This window comes from Falco cherrug, chromosome 14 (assembly GCF_023634085.1).
Source record: "Falco cherrug isolate bFalChe1 chromosome 14, bFalChe1.pri, whole genome shotgun sequence".
Taxonomy (NCBI): domain Eukaryota; kingdom Metazoa; phylum Chordata; class Aves; order Falconiformes; family Falconidae; genus Falco; species Falco cherrug.
In genome coordinates this window covers 2547074-2567305 of record NC_073710.1, presented here as the reverse complement: position 1 = coordinate 2567305, position 20232 = coordinate 2547074, and the positions used below count along the sequence as shown (strand labels likewise).

Sequence of the window (20232 nt, the reverse complement as noted above, 5' to 3'; positions counted from 1 at the left end):
AGGCAACAACTTCATGGCCCAAGGCCAGAGACAGTTTAAACTCTGAAGAAGACTAAAGCTCACCTCTTTCCCTCTACAGCTGTTCAGCCCTCTTTTTGCCGTATCAGGTCCCTGGTTGATGCCTGTCAGTGAAAGGCAGAAACAAAGCCAGCCCAAGATGTGGGCACCATCCCATCTCCACCAGCATGGTCAGCAGCTGGACCAAAAAAATTCCAGCTGCATCCTCTTGTGGCCCTTACACTGCCCCTCGTGCTTGTCCTCTTTTCACCCTTTGTTATCCCCCTCTTACGTTTTCATCTCTTAACTGCCCCAGAACCAACATTTAGTCCTCCCTGCCCCAAAATCCAGGCCTGAGCCAACCAACCAGAAAGGATTAATTACTTCTGGTGATGCTTTTGCTAACCGCCTGCCTGCCTCCCACGGGACCCCAGCTCTGCTGAGCTTCTTGCTGTCACGCTCATAGCTGGGAGGAACCGGTGCCGTACGGTTTCTCTTGATTCCAAACAGGATTGATGCAGGATTGTGCCTTGTGCTTTGTGCCTTGTGCCAGCCATAACTCTTCAGATTTGACTGCAATTTTTGACAAAGAACACATTTCCCAGAAGTTCAGCAACTTGTCTGAGTAACAGTAAATGATCCATGAGATCCAGTGCCGACACAGGGCTCTGCTGGCCCCCCTCCTTCCCCATTACTCAAATGCTGCTATTCCAAACCTCGGCACAGGCAGTGGATTCACGCAATATAAAAGCTATGGAGTACAAGGTCTGCTATTGCCCAAAACTCTGCATCAAAATCAAAACTAGCCATAGAAAAAAATGTTGACAAATCAGCAAGACTGGATTTACTAAGTCAGAAAGGTTTTCACCCACCCCTGCCCTTCTCACCCTGAGACAAGCCAGCAGCCCCTCATGCTGTTTCCAGGGCACCAGCACCATTCCCCCATCCTGGAGCTGGGATACCTGAGCAGGGGGCTCTGCCCAGTTCCACGGATCAGTAGCTTAACAATCCCAGACACCAGTTAATTTGAACTACTGCCTGTCTTTGACCGTCTTTGCTTATAGTCATTTTTTTCCAGGACTCGGAGGGTGTTGGAGCAGCTCCTCCCAGGAGCAAAGTGTTCCCTGATGGGTGAGCGAAGGTTGTGGTGGGGGGAGCAAAGAGTCGGTTGCTTGTGTTAGAAAACCTTTCTATCAGCTTCACATCAGAGGAAGCAGATCTGTGTTTTTGTCAGCACGTTTCTATCAGCTTTTTTCTTCATGTAGTCATCTGTTAATAACACGGGGCTGGATGCCAGCCCTGTTCTCCACCTCCATCCCAGCACTGTATCTATTGCAAGCTCACTATGATCCCCGCTAGCGCTCTCTCTCCCCGGGGGGATGCCAGCACTGGTCAGGACCTTGGGTTTGTGTGTATCTGATTTAGAAAAAAAGGAAACAAAAATCCTGTTATAGACAGGATGCTAGGTTTTATCAGTGACCAGATCTGTTACTGAAGGACTCTGTTGTCCAGTGAGATCTGAGGATGAGCAAGAAAGGACTTCATTTCGGCTAAGCAGATCATCCTCTCTGCCAATATTTAAGAGACAGGATCATAACTTATGTCTCCACTGGGAAGAATTATTGTCAAGCACAATTAGATCTGCAAATCCTAGCTGTTTTCTAGACACACACAGACTTAGTTCTTGAGTTGCTTAAAGATGAAGAAATTACAGGTATCGGTCTTCTGAACTGAGCAAGAACTCGCTCCATCAAATAGTTCCTTTTGTGGAGTTTAATGGAGACTAACTCCGAGAGCATCTGGCATGCAGAGCTGCCGGGACGGTGGGTCTCATTCCCACATTGCTTTGGGAAGGGATAACGTAACGTAACGTAACGTAACATAACATTAACATTACATTACATGCCTTGAGGTGGCAAAACTTCCAGCGCTATTTTCAAAGGAGAGGGAAGGAGGGAGGAGGTGTAAAGGGCTGTGAATACTTGAAGTGCTGCACAGCTAGGTCCCGTCCCCATGCGTACAGGGGTATTTTGACACTGGTTCCTTTAGTAAGGCACCCCAGGAGTTACTATGAAAAGGACTAGACAAGAACTAGGGGGTTTCTATCACCTGTTTAAGCGGTTAAGAGCAGATCTGATGGTCACCGTAAGCGTCGAATGTATTTCCATAGACCTGGACAGGAAAGGTAATGTAGGACCTGGAAGCCCAGGCCCCGTGAGGGGTAAGCATGCCGACACGAGGCCACCCAGGCTCCGGCGTTTGCAGTTCAGTTGGGAGGGAGGTACCATATGCACCAACCCTGCACAAAACCTCCTTGAGAGAGAGCAAAAGCAATGCTAATTCCAGGCACTGGGCTCAGACACACAACTGGTGAACAATCAGAAAGGTTTAAAAAGAAATGCTGACTAAATTAAGTGAATCAAGCTAGCAGATGTGCTCTTCAAAAGAGCACAGCTCTCTTTTAAATGTCTCTCCTATTGAAATGACATTCTCAAGAGGTTTTTGTCCTTTGCATTTTCTTCAGGATCATCCATGAGGATGGCTTCTCTGGAGAAGATGTGAAGCAGTACAAGCCAGTGGTCTACAGCAACACTATACAGTCACTGGCAGCTATTGTACGTGCCATGGATACCTTGGGCATCGAATATGGTGATAAGGAACGACGGGTAAGTCAAAAATCACCACTGCTTGGTATGGAGAGCTGAACACCTGGAGACTCCAGAGCACAAACAGGAGGCATTTGCACAATCTGAATGGGAAAAGGTGGGAGGGGGGAAGATTTACATCACCGTTGTACGCCTACTGCACCGGCAGTTTGTGCAACAAACAGAGGCATAGGCACAATTATGTACGGCATGCCATTTGTACACCTGCTCTAGGAAGTGTAGCTCTGGAGACCTCTGTGTCACAACGGCCACAATTTCTCATGCCCTGGCACTAGCCAGGCCAGTACAAAAGAAATTCTGTTATCTAGTAACAGTCTAGACAGAGGTGCTGACAGGCTTGGGGAAACGGCGAGAACATGTGTCCTGTCTACTCTGCCTGTGCTGGATACGCAGGCTTCAAGGAGAAATGTCTCGGGGAAAAGTCTTGCTGCTGTTCAAATCCCTTCCACCAGCCTGCTAGGTAGGAAAGCTTTTAGGATTGTCTTCACTTTTGTGGGGGCTTGACTGGCTTTTACTCACACATGCCCCATTCAGGTGTACCCAAACAGCAATTTCACTTCCTAACAAAAGGATGCATGGCTTCAGTGAGGTTCATGTGGACAGAGTCCTGGGCAGCAGTGTTAGCTGCTAGTTAGGCAGTTAGCATCTTATCAGAATAACTATGCGATGTCTGGCAGCCTTCATGCCACACACCTAGGCCAGCCTGCCCTTTTACAGTTGCTACTCTGTTGTTACTTTAACCAGCTCCCTATTTTTAAACAGTGGCTCCTCTGTGAGGTGCCCCTGCCAGCCTCTGCCTTTCCTTTTTGCATTTCTGGCTCAGACCAAGCCCACATAGAGAAACTCAGAGCCGTAGGGAAGTCAAGACCACCCTTTTTGCATGCTGCCATCCCAGAGAAAGTAAAAACTACTTGGTTTCACTGCAAATAAAATAATTTCAGATTAAAGATCTGATAAAGGCAAAGTCCTATATGCCACCGAGTTTGTCATGGCTATTTTTAGGTAGCTATCAAATGACAGATGTACAACATACCCCAAACTCCTTATCTGAGGGTTGATAATAAAAGCATTCACTAGAAAGGATGCCAAAATCCTGCTGTGGTGTTACTGTATGAAGAGGTACCTTATTTCTCCCAGTTGCAAAGGGATATTTTGATTTCTTTGCATCTAGGGATTTTTCCCACAGGAACTCTAAATCCTGGAGACATTTCCATCCCATACGTAGAGATGATACCATAATGGAGTTCTTGTGAGCTTGCCGAGAGCTAATGCTGATGGCTTTCGAACTGAATACATTAATCTGTTGATTACTTGGTGACTCAGCTCTCAGCGAGGCAGTGTATCTTGTCTCAGCTAAAAACCTATGCCCAGGAAAACAGAAACAAATCATTTTCCATGTCTGATAAATAGTCTGTGGCAGACAGCTTTAAAACGTAAAATTTCTTTTTTTTTTTAATCTTTTAATGCCTGAAGTCCTAATTCGAGAAGGGAAATTCAGCACTGCTTTAGTGGCAGGCCTGAAGCAGGGGGTGTGGAGGGGGAGACCTGTTATCAGGACTGCCAGGAATGAGAGATGGAGTACTGGGCTGCACAAAATGTTGCGTCCGTTCATATTTACTATGGAAAAGATACCAAATGTTCCTAGGATCATACGATAACTCAGGCTGGAAGTGAGCTCAGGAGGTGTCTGGCTCAACCTCCTGCTCAAGCAGGGTCAGCTCTGAGGTCAAACCAGGTTGCTCAGGGCTTTATCGGGTCAGGTCCGAAATCCTCCAAGGATGGAGACTGCACAGCCTCTTTGGGCAATCTGGACCACTGCTTTGCTGCCCTCACGATGAAAAGGTTTCTTCTTAAGTCTAGTGTGAACCGCTCTTGTTTCAATTTCTGCTTTCTGGCAGTAGGGATCCTGAGTTACCCTTTGCAATGTAAAAAGCAAGTTAAAGTTCTCCCCAACCTAGTTTCCCCTAAGGTATGTAGTCCTGGGGGAATTACTCCTCTCTTACAATGGCATCATGCTGACTGTGTACAGACAAGCCTACAACAAATAGCTATAAACCAAACAACAGTCTGGGAGGGCCGATTCAGAGCATCTTCTCCCTTCTTAGATGGGGGCAATATTCCTTCATCCAGCAGTAGACGAAGGGGAAAGAAACCAAGTCTCTCCGGGATGGTCTCCCACTTGTTCCCTCCTCTTAGCCAGCCTCCACAGAAAGTTGCTGGTATTAGTATGAAATAGTATTTATTTTAATCTTGCAAAGAAGCACATGGCTTCTGCTACCCCGCTTTTGTTATTAATGCACAGCTGCTATAAAGAGAGGCCATTAAACAGGCGATTTGTTGAGTATTATGCTACATGGTTCACCCCTTTTCAAGCAAAGCGTCTCTATTTTAAAAGACATTCCTCAACCAAGGGTTTCCAATGCAAATCTTTTAGTGGGGGATTTTCCCCTACTCATCACTTAAGCCCCCAGGAGAAGAGAGCTCAGGAAGGGGAGCCAGGGCTGCGGCTGCTCAAGCCTGATTCAGCAGCAGGGAAGGAGGGGGCACAGGCCCAGGACAGGTTTTCCCCAGGGACTGCTTGGCTGTTACAGCTTCTCCCACCATGACTTCATGGGAGATGCATCTGCCCCTGTATCCCTTCCAAATGGCACCCTGACAATGTTCGGAGAAAAAAAAAAAAAACCAAACCAAAAAAACACAAACCAACAAACCTCCCCTGTTTAATAAATGCGAATGAGATGATTTGTGCTTTTGTTATTGAGGTAAAATAACCAAATCCTCTCTCCCTGTTCTCATTTTACTCCTGCCCATGATTATACCTCCAGTATTAAGTCTACTAGAAGTGAAAGACTGGGGCAAGAGTTCAGACTAAACCCCTTAGCTTTTGTCAGTCAAAGTGAGCTCAGTGTAGGAAATATGAGCCAAAAGGGCAAAATACATCATGAAAAGCAGATGCTCCAGGATTCGCTGACCCTCTCTGCTGATAAGGACCTGTCCCCAGGTTAAGAACAAAAGAGTCTGCGTGTAGGATTTCACTCTTACACATGCTCCATGTGCAGGGGAGCGGGTTTTCTTGCAGCTGTGCCTGGCTCACGGAAGGTTCATGGTCTGCAGGCAGCACTGAGGTCCTTCTTTCGTGTCCTTCAGCACAGGGAGGCAGGAGCTGTCCTGCCATCTCAGGGCACATTATCATTGTGCACAGCCCGAAAGGTCAGTGTGAAACTCTGGAAAAGCTGTGCAAGTGCAAAGCCACAAATCCTTTACATGTTGCAAGAGGGCAGGTGAAAAAGGAGCTGTCAGTGAGGAGACAGGAGCTGGTTGCAGGGGGAGCAGCATCCATGGGTGTTCCTCAGCTCCAGGGCCATCGCTGCCCAAGGTCTGGGTCCCCAGCTATCCAAGAGCGAGGGGTTACACAAAGGAAGAGGTGCAGACACTTGGTCTCGCCTCTCTACCCAAGGCCCTCCAGCTGGGCACTACATTTATAATCAGATTAACAGGCAGGAAAGAGTCGGGCAGTAACGTGTAGCCTCTGGATTAAATGGTTCTCTAAAGTGCAAATGTATTAATAAAGCAAGCTCCTCGCTGAGTCCCTTTCAGTGTAACCAGGCAGAGCAGATGGGAAATGGAGATTTAAAGCCAGGAAACTAAAAGTCAGTGCAAGTGTGTGGATCTGATCGAGCAGGAAGGGCAGGGAAGTGATGGATTTTCATCTGAAGAGCCAGTTCTGAAGTCCAGCTTCCAAAACCCCGATCAGAAGAAGTATAAAGGCTTTTCCCTGACAGATCAACTCTGACCTCAGAAGCTGCTTGGAAATGCAGCATCTACCACCCCACTTGGGTGAAATGCCTGAGCTGCAGCCAGGCTGGGTGGCTGGGAGTGTCCGCAGCTTGGAGTGGTCCCAGGCTGCAATGAGCCTGTCCAAGCACACCGCCCGTGCAGGCTGGTATGAAAACAGCTGAGAGCGTGTTCATATTAGCATAAACCGGGCACAAACAGGCTGAAATAGTGCAGAAATTACTCAACAAAGAATCCCAGTATCAGTCACATGGCTCAGATAAAACTGTCTGAGGTGGCAGGGTCACAGGTCCAGCGCTTGGGGTCTGGAGGTGGCAGGCAGTGACCTTCTGGCAGGCAGTGACCTTCACATGGAACTTTTTTCCCAGTGGGAGTCTGGAAATGTCTCTGTTTCAGCTATGAAAGGGAAAACTATAAAGCCACTAAAGTATTAAAAAATTTTCATAGGGAATTTTTTCTTTCAGGCTTTGTAACAAAATGTGTATGTGGTGACTTTATGCTGTATACAGTGTGTAACTCCTGAACTGTGAGCTAAACCAAGATGTACCTGGGACATTTTAAAATGCTGTAATAGTAATATTTAAAAAAAATAATCTGTTTAGTGCAATTGAACAGCCCACCTGAGGCAGCTGGCGAAGGGGGCCACGTGTGCTAGGGCTGCACCTGGCCTGCTTCTGAGCAGCAGGGTGATGCTGAAAGCCCGTGTCCCCAGCCCTGTCCCCTCAGCAGGTGCCAAAGGCGATGTGAGGAGCTGCCCTTTTCCTCTCCCTCCGGCTCAACGGTGGCAGGACCAGGGACGTGGCAGGACCAGTGGCAGGACCAGGGACGCAGCTGCTGTCACCTGCTGCCTTGCAGTCACTGGGAGGGAGCGGTGTGTGAGAGGAGCTCTTCGTAAGACCTGCTCCTTTGTAACTGGCTTTTTCTACTTGTCAGCCCAAGATATTTGTGGATTTTACTTCATTTCGGGCAGGTATCTGGTTAGACCAGCTTGGCCCTACTGCGGGTCCCTAACCCAAGGTCTCGGAGAAATACCAAAAAGCTGCTAATAACTTAGGGGAGGGCAGGCGAGGTTAATCAGGCACTGCCGTGCTGGTGGGAAGCCGCCGTTTGCTGACTGGCAGCAAATGGGGAGGTCTGGTGGGTGGTCACAGGATTCCTGGGGTTCTGCCACTGCAGTGAGGATACAACCAGCCCTTGCTGGTCTGCTGTTGTGAGTGATGGGGACTTCACCGCAGTGAAGCGTAACAGGGCTGCTTTGTAGAGGAGCAGGAAGGAGTGGGAGAAAAGGGAAAATGGAATCGGGGGGCATTAGCCACCCCATTTTTGCCTGGTGTCAGCATTTGTCTGGATGTCCAGCTGCAACAGGGGTCTGCTGGCTGGCTGCATGCAATAGCCACAGCACATGTATAACCATTCCTCCTGTACTGGGTCTGCTGGGTTCATCACAGTAACAACGCCGGACAAATATTTCAGCCTGCTCTTCACTAAGGTATAAAGATCTGTCACTCTTTTCCATTAAGACCAAAGCCATCTTTGTCACCTGCCTCCCTCTTCGTCCTTCCACGAGGTGCATTTCAGTTACCATCATTCATGGTTTTGAGCAATGGAGACAAATAAAAGGCAGGGCATTTCTTGAGAGGTGGGAAACATAGAAAGGAAAGCACTTGTTATTTTCACAGCCTGCCTTGTTGCCGGGGAGATGGCTGGCTCATTGAAGAAAGGCTCGTTGTTGCTGGCTGAGATGGCCAATGTATTGGGAAACTGTGCTGCAGAAGGAGGATGCGGGAAAAAGAGGGAGACAGCAAAGAAGGAAAAGCCCAGAGTAAGCTCTGGCTGCATGTTCACAGTGCGTTACTCACAAGCCCCGCTGCACCAGTTCTGCAGTCTCTCTAACCAAAAGCTGCACCTTCCACATCACACTAATGTATTTTCCTCCTTTAGAAATCCCTTGAGCCCCTGAAAATACAAAATCTTTCTCTAATGAACAATTACAGTAAAGTAACAGCAGAGCGTGAAGACAATTTATGATAGCCCTTTGCACCAACGAAAAGAGCCTGAAACAGTCTGCTCCCGTGCCTTTGCTCTGCCTCTTAGGGAGAGTCAAACTCACTCATCATCAGGAGAGATTCCAGCTGAGTCAGCTGAGACCTGCGGCCAGACCCGGGAGACCTTGCTTTGCTGCAGCAGCAATGGCACTGCCCGGCACTGCGCTCCGGCAAGGCTGGAGTCGTGGTCATCAAGTCAGTAACATGCAATGCTCTTCATACAGCAGAAAAGATCACCCCAGAACTGGTGTCCAGTTCACTGTAGCCATGCTATTAATAAAGATAGCATTTAGAAGGGAGACAAAACAAGCTTGTGTCATGGCTATGAACACATCATGGCTAGCTCTCACAGACAGAATTAGGCCTAGAAGAGCCAAATTTAATAATTGGGTTGGAGGTTGCCAGATCTTCATGTAGAGTTTTACTTAGGCTAAGTTCGTCAGTCTGTCCTCCTTTCCAACCTGGGTAATTACAATAGAAAACTGGTGATTCATTTAGGGCTAAAATGTGATCGTAGCTCTGGCTCCACATGGATTGCAGCTATTTATAAGGCAGCAGTAGTGATTATGAACAACAGTCAGAATCCCAGTCTTCTGCAAACGTGCCACAGGGCTTGTGAGCAGGAAGAAGTCCTGAGTTTGGGAGGGAGGGAGATGATACCGGCCCTGAGGAAAAGGGGAGGGATGGGTCTCGAATAGAAAGAGCCTAGAAAATGTAATAGCGGTGGAAACAGCTGGGTGCTGTAGGCAAGCAACCGAATGGCACGGACAGCACTGCACCCAGGGGCAGTATCAGCTAACCGCCCTGCCGGCAGAATACTATCAATCACTGATAGCTCTGAAAATCCAAACTTCCCCAGGGTGGCCTGATGTACCTAGTTTCAGTTAAAATGCCTAAAAAAATGAAAAAAGGCCGTATGAAATGGAGCCAAAAGGAGGCAGGGGAGAGTGGGCAGCAGTTGTGTAGCAGGTTGGAAATGCATGTCGTGTGGAAGGCTTCTCTCTGGAAGGTGCCACCTTGCCGAGCGGTTGATGTGCCAGCATGATGTTTTTCACATTGGTCCTGCTTCAGGATGGTAGCTGTAGTGTTGGCATGGCAACACTTTAATCCTCACTCAAAAGTAAACATTCTGTCTGCTTTTTGGGTTCTTCCAGACGCCGTGGACCAGTGGTGAATGGGCAGCAATCAGGGGACAGGGTGGGATAGAAGTTCACCTGGTCTTCCAGTCCCTCTGCGCAGTCAGAGACCTGTTCCTAAGAAACACATTTCTAGGGAAAAAAAAATATTTTGATGCACTTCAGCATCATTTCTAAGTGAGCCAGATGAGAACAAGTGATGCAATCACACCTTAAAATGCCACTCAGATCTGCTTCTTCAGTGAGCGCTTGGCATCAGCCAGGCTCTATAGATCGGTGACGCTTGCTGTCCATGCTGCCTTCCCAATTCTGAGATTAGCTTTATAGCTAACCATCCCATAAAACCACTGACCAGAACAGATGCCATCAATTAATACCAGCCTTTTAATTTTCTTTTGAAGAAAAACAGGAGGGGAAGGGATGTCTCAGGTGATCATTGCTTAGAGAGAGACCACAGTCATCTCACTCCAACTCCAAGGTCCAGATTGAATCTAATCACATATTTCACCACCTAAAGAGGACTTTAAAGAAGATGGTGCCTGAGTCTTCCCAGAAAGACACTGGGAAAGGACAAGATGATGTTCACTGGTGCCAGGAAAGGGAATTCCAGCTGAAATCCCACCCATGGGCTCGAGCGCGTAGCGCTTTTCCTTTTCTCTCCATACCGTCGGGAGAGATCAAGACAGCCCACTCAGCCCTTTGGGCGTTAGAAGAGGGGAGGGATAAGAGAGGTCTAAGGATGTTTGTGTATGGGGGGGATCAGTGAAAATAGAAAATGCCCAAAGGTGATTTTTGAATTAGGAGTATTGCCCTCCTCTTCAGCTAGCCCCCGGGAGAAAAGGTTGTCAGATGAATTCTCCTGGCCCTGTTTGCTCCCTGGGCAGGGGAAAGCACAACCTCTTCGGTGCAAATCCATCTTTAGAGCTGCTTTTTCCGCTGGTGCCTCTGCTTTCAGTTGCCACTTCAGGCTTGGTTTCTGCGTAATGAACACCACTACTTCTCCAAAGATTCCTTGAAAAGGATCCCCCACCTCCCCAAAACTCTCCCAACATCCCTGTTCACCCATGGCAATGTGGACCCTGTCCCGTATGGAGGTTAGTCTTCCCTGCTCCTTGCTTGCAAGGTCTCTCTTTTCACTGAGAGAGGGATATATTTTTCCTCTGTGAGCTTTATGTATTTGATACTGAGTTTTTGGATGATGCAGGGAGTATTTTTAGTTTGAAAAGAAGAAAAAAAACCCCAACCACCCTGTTCCCTTGGAAGAAGGGCTGCCTGCCTTCCCCTGTGAGATTTGTTATTCAAATGCAGCCGCAGTTAGGGCTGCCAGGGAGGTGGCGTGACAGGGAAGCACTCGGCACACAGGGGAGTGCGAAGCAGCCATGGGACTGTGCCATTAGTGGTGAATTAATGAGAGGTGGGGTACTGCTTTCCATTCCCACAAGATACCAGCAGAACATGGCTCCTCTGGGAACCCCTGGAAAATGCCAGAGCAGGATAGCACAGAAGACTAGGTGTGCAAAAATATTTGGCAGAAGACCACACTGGAGCAAAGCCCCGAGAAGGTGAAAACCTCCTTGCTGCCTGCGAAGGAGCTTCCTGGTGGCTCCTGCATCCAGGGTGGGATGCAAGGGCTCCGCTCCTTCCCAGAGGATGGCACAGCCTGGCCAAGGCGGATTTCAGCCCATCTGATGGGCTCAGTGCAGCCGCTCCCCACAGAGCAAACAGCACTGGCCTTGCCCTGGGTAGCATCTGGTGTCGGCGAATGCAGTCAGATACTGTTTGTCTTTCTCTAGAGCCTTTCTGTCCATAAAGGGGTTGAAGGGACTGTAAGCCAGGACAAAAAATACGTCTAGTTGTTTGATGTACTGCGCAACTGAGGTTAAACACACGCCATGGCAGAGGCTTCGAAGGGGCTTATACTATATATGGGGGTATATATATATATATATGCTATATATATAGCTTATACTATGCTATACAAAGGTTTCTGACTATGTGGGTGATCGAGCACTCACTAAAAGCCTTCAGAGAGTCACCACCGTGTTTGAGACCGAAGCTCAGGTTGCCTCTGGCCGCAGCCTTATGCAGGCAGGGTGCTGTCTTCAGGTATGATTGCAAGTCAGCTCTCCCGGCAGCAATTGCAGATAACTACAAGCTACTCAGCACATTTCAAATACATGTCAGTTATTAAGTGGATTTATTTCCATCTCTTCTGGGAAGTGTTGGGAAGCGCTGCTGAGTCACGCTGCTTACTCAACACTTCCAGGAGTGCCATTTAGTTTTCCGAATGCCTTCTATGGCGTTCCCATTATTTGAATGTCTCCAGATGCAAAAAAATGAAAATTTTTATACGGGGCATCCCTGGCCTTAAACAGATCTCTGGTGTGTAACTCACAAAAAGGCATAAACCAAATGTCTTGGGAAGGGACTTCTCTCTTGGCTCTGTCGTTTGCTGTTTATTCAGGGATCGTGGTGAGGGATAGAGCAGACTTTGCTCCAAAACAGCAAGAGCACAGGCAGGCTGGGCTTGGGACAGCTTGGGAGGGAGAAGGAAGAGCCAGGGCAGCTGCCTTGCTGTGCTCGAGCACGAGGGAGCGGAGGGACAGGGAACGTGAGCCTTGCTTGCACTGGGTGCTAATAACTTAAGACACGACATTCTCCTGCAACGGTCTGCTCTGGCCACAGACCCCGAAGCGATCCGGCCTGCTGAGGAACAGCTCCTTGCAGGAGCACCGGGTCCAAGGGCAGGGCGGAACGCGGGCGCTCAGCCACCTCAGGCTCCACGCAGAGCAGGTGTTGTTTTTAGCTCCCTCGGGGGAGGTGTGTGGAGGCCTCGCTGACAGCCCCGTGCCTTTGCACGCCAAAACAAGGCCAGACAAGGGGACAGACCAGAGCAGAGGAGCCATTCCGTGGCCTCTGGCTGTGAAGTCCCAGCCTTCCAAAGGGGGAGTTTTGCTGAGCTGGTGAGACAGGGAGACAGAGGCTTCCAGCTGAAACACTGCCCTTGAGGAAACCAAAACGTGCCGACACTGTGCCCAAGCCCCCTGCCACCCTGCTCCTCCAAAGGGGACACCTGCCCCTCCAAAGCCCGTAGCTGCTCCGTGTAGCCCAGGTGGGTTCACCGGGGAGAGACCCCGAGCTCCGGCAGCCACCGTGGGGGCAGCTGCCCTCCCCCAGGCAGGGGCACAGCACGATGGTGTGTCCCTCATACTCCATCAGTCATGGGGATGGCAGAAGATCTGCCACACATGAAGACTTTATTACCCGAATACAGGTTTTATTAATTTTTTATTAATCAGCGTTTGTGTACATTGTTAATAACTGATTAAAGATACCGTGTGGGAGCTCATTTAACAGCTGCCATTACTTCTTTGACATCAGCCTCACCTACTGCATGGGGCGGGAGGATGTCTGGCAGCAGGGACCAGCCTCACCCAGGGCAGCAGGAGCCCCAAGAAGCCATTCACCCAGGTCAGGACAGCCACGCTGGAAGGCCAGGCAGGAGTTCCTGGTATTTCATTCAAAGGAAATTTGAAGAATCAAACTCCAAATGAAGATTAGAAACAACAAAGCCTCAAGAGCTGCTGTAAAACCATGTCATTTTGCACCGTGGCAATGTTTAGCCTTGTGGTCAATGACAGAGGGAGAAAATGTGCAGGAAAAAAGCGCAGGACATGTGAATCAGCCTGTGTCTGGTTTAGGGTTTTTGATAGATAGTCGCTGGGGGCCCCCAGGATGCCTCATCCTTCCCCCAGCAGAGACCCACATCCAAAGCACATCTCCCCGGAATTGCTCCAGGCAGCACAGCACATCCCTCCCGAGTGTCAAAACCCACTCAGGAGTCAAAGAAAATCTCACCCACAGGCTTTGAACAAATTTCCTCCTTTCTGCTGTGCTCTTCGTTTTCCAGGGCTGTAGGAGTATCTGGTTTGCAGCATATTGTATCTGTGTTGATGGCACGGCTGTTGCTAGATACTTCTCCCTTGATAAGAAATAATTCCCTTAGGTTGGCTATTTATAATTAAGTCCTCATTCTCCTATAGATCGGTTTAAGATTAGATTAACTTCATTGATTAGAGGGGAATTACTCTTGATTTACGCTGGGATCATGGGAATGGAGAATCAAGTGACGCGTAGGAGCAGTCCCACAGCATCATGCTGTGGTTAGCTGTGTGGTTGTCATCTGCTTGTGAACCCTTCCTTCCTCCTGCATTTTAGAAACTATCCCTGGGCGGGTATTTGCCTCTTTATGGGAAGGGGGGTTAATAACCGGATCTTAACCTGCTGGATGTACATTACAGGTGTTCAGTCAGGTAGCTAGGCTGTTGGGTCATGAGTTGGATACAACCAGTTGCTTTCTAGTCTGGCTGACAGCAAAACAGAAGCAAGACTGTTCTCCAGAAAAAAACACTTCCAGTTTGAAGAGGTTTTAGAAGTAGGGATGGGAGGGGAATGTTTTGCACAGAGGAAACGAGCATCCATTAATGAGAGAAGATGCAAACAGACTGACAACTCCAAAATAGCTCTTCACAGGTTTGGGAAGCAAAAAGGGTCCCATCCTATTCCCTCTTACCTGCTGGCAGCTGCTGTGCTCCAGAGCAGGCAGCCCCCTTGCCAAGCCTCCCTTGGGAAGAGCACAGCCCTGCTCGTGTCCCTGGGCACACAGCTCAGCCCATCTCCCACCCCTGCCTGTCCCCCCCCACCATTACTGACAAGCAACAGGAGGCAGCAGCAGGGAAGTAGAGAGCATCTTCTGAGGCCAGGACAAAGTTTGGCTTGCCAATTTTATTGAGTTTTCATTTAAGATTATGAGAGCTTTTAGTGCTGGGAGATGATATGCCAAGCAACAAAGGAAAATTTTTCGGAGAAGAAAGAGATCCCAGTAGTTACCATCCAGTAAGTTTGAGTCAGTTCTGTAAAATTATGAATTAATTTCTTCCAAGTGAGAAGCAGGTCTCATCTCCTTTGCTCCCTTCTACATGTCATTGCATTTGTGTACTTTTTCTTTCTCTTATGCAGGGCAGGTTTGGCAACACAGCCTCTCTGGAGGCGCAGTGTGACATTTCTGCCGATGCCAAAGATGGGAATTTTAGGCTATTTTTTTCTCACCACCTCACCAGCACCTTAGCAAAAGGTCTCAAAGCCATTTTTCTTCTGGCTTTTATTCTCCTTAATTACTGTTACTGCTACTATAAGCTTTGGAAAGCTTTTCTTTTGCCAAGTTCCATGGCCATATTTATGAGGCATGCAAAGTTTTTTAACCAGCGATATTTGTGCTGTCCTTCTTCGAGTCCCTTAGTTTTAAACCGACTTTTGTTTTACAACAGCTTCCCTGGATGTGCATTGCAGGCACCCATGGAAGCTGTTGTAAAACAAAAGTTGGTTTTAAACTCACAAGGTGCACAGATTTTTGCCTGCAAGTTCAGCTTCTGCTCCTCTTAGCTGCTGGGGCACACGTGTGTCTTCACTGGTGGGATCCTTCACCCGCGAAACGGCATGGGGTTAAATCTGCTGTCTGCAGTTGGTGTCCACCTGCCATTCTTGCAGGCTTCTTTATTTAATTTACTCCAGAGGTAAAAGATTTACCAAGACTGAAATGGCCATATTCAGCATTACGGTGGATCATGAGCCAAGTTCAGGCCGGTCTTGTGATGAGTGAGTAGGCAAAAATCCTGATTTCCTCAACTTTCTCTCCAAGAACAAAACCTCAGGGAAGGCTCTAGGACGATTTGCAGCAGCACACAAGGCTCTGCAGGGCTGAGCCTTTGGCTCAGCTGCTCTTCATGTCTTTGAGGACTAAGCAGCGAGCACCTTCTATTTATTGTTGGTGATCCAAGCAAAAAATTTACGTGCACAAAATAGTCCCAACCCTAAAGCCCTGAATGGTGTACCGGGAGGAGGCAGCATGAGGACACTGGGCAATTTCAGCATCAGGGCTCTCGGGCCATGGAGTTTCAGAAACCAAGAGGAGCTGGACCCAAACTACACCTCTGCGTATTTCAGTCATGGGCTGTACACACAGACATTTTACCATACCGAATCAGCTTAAAAGCCACCTTTTGGGCTGACACCCTTTTTCAGGCTCCCCTTTTCCCGTTTCTGAATGGGAATAGGGTGCAAATCGCTGCACTCGACATCCCCCAGACAGCCAGGCAGCTCCGGCGATCCTTCCCTGGGCACTGCATTGTAAGGCCAAGGAGCAAGCCACGGCCAGCACGTTTCAAACCAGGAGGCATGATCAGCTGATACATTTATTTGGAAAAAGAAGCAGGATGATGAGGAGAGAGCTGCTAATAGTAATCCACACAGGCAGCAGCTCTGAGCTGCCTTCCCACTGCTAATCGTCTGTCCCCTAAAATCCTGGGCGGGGGAGACCCCAGTTCTGGGTCGTGCTGCTTGTCAGCATGCATTTTCAGCTTCATTTCTCTGGGCCGATCCAAGAGCACCAAGGAGGGAGGGAGTGGACAAGCGATCACGCCATGTCCCTTTCTCCTTTGCCATCAACTTTGCAAAGAAAGAGTGGGCAGCAAATAAACAGCGAGGACTGGTGGGGAGGGGAGGCCTGTCACTCCACGCTATCATTAGCTGACTTGCCTTGAAATGCTCCAAGAGGCCGGCAGGAATTAGTTCCAGTGCTAGTGAGTCTTCAGTGACCCTTTAGGAAGAGAACTGAGTTCAGGAGCCAAGTCCACCACAAAGCACCAGCTTCCTGCCAGTTAAATTCCAGATGTAAACACATGTTCTCCCCAGCAGCCCTTACAAACTCTGTTATATCTGTCAGGCAGCACCGGCACACCGTGCAGTTGTAAGCCCTTTTCAGTAAGAAGCTGTAGGGTATTGCCTGGGATCAGGAAGAATTAGCGCAGCAAGTTCCTCGAGCCAGAAAAATCAAATTTCCCTGCATACTGATTATGCGGTTCCTGGTTCAGCCCAGGAGTCACAGATCAGTTTGCTACACTCGGCGCCACAGGGGAGGTTTAACAGTGCCAGGAAAGCTTCCAGCGAGCCGTTTGTCCCCGTCCCACCCACCAGCACTGAACTGGGTCCTTCCCTTGGCTGTTCTAGCAGAGGCTGTGATTGTTGACAGGCTAAAGAGTGGGGTCTTCTCAGGTGGGCAGGGGCGATGCTGACTTGGCTTTATTTCTTCCCCGCTGAACCAGACATCTCCTCTCCTGCGGGGCAGGAGCTAGGGGAAGTCTCGGTGCTTCCTTCCCAGGCAAGCAGCAGGATTAGGGTGAGTTTCACTCAAGCACCCTCTGCAAATGGCAGCCCTGGTCCGGGCATGCTGCAGGGAGACACCGACTTAATTTCTGTTTCCTCTCAGTTGGCCTGGAAGGGGAGACTGCTAATGAAAAGTGCCCGTTAATGCTTGCGGTAAACATGTTAGCTCTGAGAGATGAAATTTTTCAAAAGCCACAGAGACCCAGCCCTTGGCCTCTGTTGTGGGTTACTGTGATGATGGGTATGAACCAGACACCAGGACATTGTGCGGAACAGTTAGCCGAGCTGCCAGCACCTTGGTGCACACACATGAAATTGCAGCGAGAAATCCAGGGCACCTGAAGCAGTGCCTAACACCTAAATCTGGATGGGTGTATGCTGGGGTGGTCAGAAATAAAGCACTTGATGTGCAGAAGGAAAGGAGATCCAATTCCACACGCAGGACCACCAGCAAAGCTTCTGAGATGGTTGTTTCCAGCTCTTACAGGAAAGAAAGTGGCAGTAGGTTCCAGCTGAATGCTAAATAGGATAGCAAGTAGTGGAGTGATAAAAGTAGCATCTCCATAACTGTAAAGGGTTGTTCTAAAGGTCAGATCTGTGTGTTCTCTCCTAGCTCTGTGATTCCTTTCATCCACTAGTTGAGCTTTTGACTAGGACAGGCTGAAGTAAACAGGGCTAAAGCCGTCCCATGCATTATCGCCGGGAATGGCTTGTCTCCAAGAGCAGGCTCTGCCTCTGTAGATACAACACACAGTGAGGCAGAGAGCAGCCCAAGAGGGCAGATGGCTCACGTGGACCATCCTCACCACCAAGCCTTGATCCCCGGGCTTGAAAATGCCGCAGTGCCCCTCTGCGGAGAGACAGCGATGCCGTTGCACTTGCTGCCCACGCAGCCTGAGCGCACACCGCCTGGGCATCGCCCCTGCGGAAGCGCTGGCAGAAGCCAGAAGCCCTTCGTTCTGTATACACTGCCCAAGGCTCTGTATCTGGAGTCAGGCTTCCTTTTTTCCACCCCCTAAGGTGAGATGTCAGGAAAGAAACCCTGGCAATACTTCCCATACATTTTCCCTCTCTCTCATACCAAGCCAAAGCAGAGGTGCCCCGTGGCGCTGGTGGCGTAGGCGGGCATACTGACAGCCACTCTGCACGGAGCGGGCAGACGGGGCTCTGATGTTACCACCCGAGTTCTGGGGGATAACATGACCTTGCTCTTCCCATGCTTTTATTGATGGCCTTCTGCTGCCACAGCAGTGAGACATTTTTAACTGGCAAGTAAGAAACAAGATTAAAACCAAAGTAGTTTATTAAATGTCAAACCAAGTTGGTGTGTCTCACAGAAATGTCCCCAGGGCACCGAGATGGGAGCGCGGTCACTCTCTAGGCGTTCGCTCAGGAGCAGGACACCTCCAGCAGACAGACAGCAGTGCCAGAGGGGAAGGGGGCAGTTCTGCTGGGTTTGCATGTTGCCAGCATCTCTGAAGGAACTATCCTGCCTTCACATATCAGTCCAGGGATGCTGGAGCCAGCCAGGCTCTAAGCTACCTGTCTCAGCAGAGCCATTCCTACGTCCACGTCTAGGTGGAGGAAGTCAGATGTATTTCCAGGCTATGCTAAACCTCAGCAGCGTACACAGTGAGGTCCTGCTGCTACCACCATCTCCACATGCCCCAGAGGGAAAGCCCTCAAGCGAGTGGAGAGCCATGCCTGTTGCCAACAGAGCATCTGGTCCAGCAGCCCTCTGCATCAGCAACCCTATCTGCCAGGCTGACACAGGTGAAGTAGGTTGGGAGATGATGTCTCAGTGAAATCAGCTCCTCTTCAACCAAAAACTTTAAAAATTCTGGCAATGACACTTTAGCCTGTCCCCAGAAGAAACCATAAGCTGAAAGGCTTAATTCTTGCTTGTGGAACTAGAGAACCTAATCTTTGTTATCCTGGGGAACAGCCACCCAGCACTGAGGCAGGAAGACTGTAAAGTGCTCTGGTTTCTGGTGAAAGAGCTGATCCTATAAGACTCTTCTGCATCCCCAGATTTCAAGAAACAACTTTTTGTTGGTCTGTCCGGCTGTCCTATTTATAACCAGCTCATGTATTGTAAAAAGTGTGTAATTCACAGTGCTTTCTAATTAGATGTTGTAACTACAATCCTATTTCACGCCACTCTAATTTGCTCCATCACTGCATTTTAAAGTTTTGTATTAACTATATCATGTAGGGCAAACACTTCAAGGGTTTGAGGCCAGCATTTATGCGCCACTTTGAGTTGTATATGAAGCTGATGTGAGTTCACACGGCAATATCCATCTTACCGTGACGCCTGAAAACCTCAGATTAAAAGATACTTCTAAGGCTCTGTCCAAAGTCAGGGTTCGCTTAGTCCAAAGCTGGCAACTCAGCACAAGTTTGCCAGGCTGGAAAAGATTTTGCAATCCCAGTCACTTCCGACCTTTCTAAAAGGACTGAATTTTCAAGAGTCCATATTTGGTAGATCTCCAGAGCAATCTACATCTAAGTTTGTGGCTGACGTTCAAATCTCTAAAAATGGACATGGGCCTTCACCACTTGAACTTTAGGGTTTAGAGGGTAAGATCTTGGGGAGTAACTGGGCTAATGTGGTTAAGCAAACATGACTGGATTAGCCGAGGGCAGGATTAGACATTACCCGTTAACACACTGGCATGTGCAGAAGAGCTGTGGGCTGATTCTGTGTGTTATTATAAGTTGAGTATGTGCATACAACTGCTCGCCTTGTTTGTGCAGATCAGATATCTGCTTTGACTCATTAAGAGACTCCTTAGTAGGTGTGAACACCAAAGGTTTTGTTAAATGCACTGGCAAAATTAGCTGTAGAAAGTTTTCCCCTCCCTGTTTTAACCTTGGACCTCTGGTATGCTCTTCGCAAGTGTTTATTAAAAAAACCCAAGACATTTCCTTGGTATTCAGAGTGAAAAAACACAGTAAGATTGTAGAGTCTGATATTTTCAAGGAGCTGTTCTCAGCTATCTGTTTAACTTAAGAGCTCCAATTTGGGAAAAACAACTGTTTCTAAAAGTGCTCTGTATCTGCCTGTGCCTCCACCTCTGTCTTAACAACCAAAACCTCTGAGATCCCGCAGGTATGTGTTAATGCAGCAAACCTGGTCTTGCCAAGCTTCTACATTAAAAAGAGTAGCAGCCCTAGGTTAGGATCTTCCTTAGCTGAGCTGTTGGGAGAAAACAGCAAGAAGTTGCCAGGGGATCGTCTCTCCCTCTCCCCCCTCTTCTCCCAGCCCTCCCCGCTCCAGCCATGCCAGGCACGAGCATCCCGCCGCGGAGGGCAGACCCACAGCCTGCACACATCCAGTGCCGCTGAAGACAGTCTGGCCCCAAGGCT

General features: G+C 48.8%; 1 protein-coding gene across 2 annotated transcripts in view; it reads left to right on the top strand.

Annotated features, from left to right (window-relative positions):
• The window catches only part of GNAO1 (G protein subunit alpha o1), a 146665-nt gene that overhangs the window by 48680 nt on the left and 77753 nt on the right, over nucleotides 1–20232 (top strand). For both annotated transcript variants that reach the window (XM_005444576.3, XM_005444575.3), the window contains exon 3: nucleotides 2522–2663. In XM_005444576.3, the coding sequence (XP_005444633.1) occupies nucleotides 2522–2663 (142 nt within the window). The remainder of the gene's footprint in view (nucleotides 1–2521; nucleotides 2664–20232) is intronic.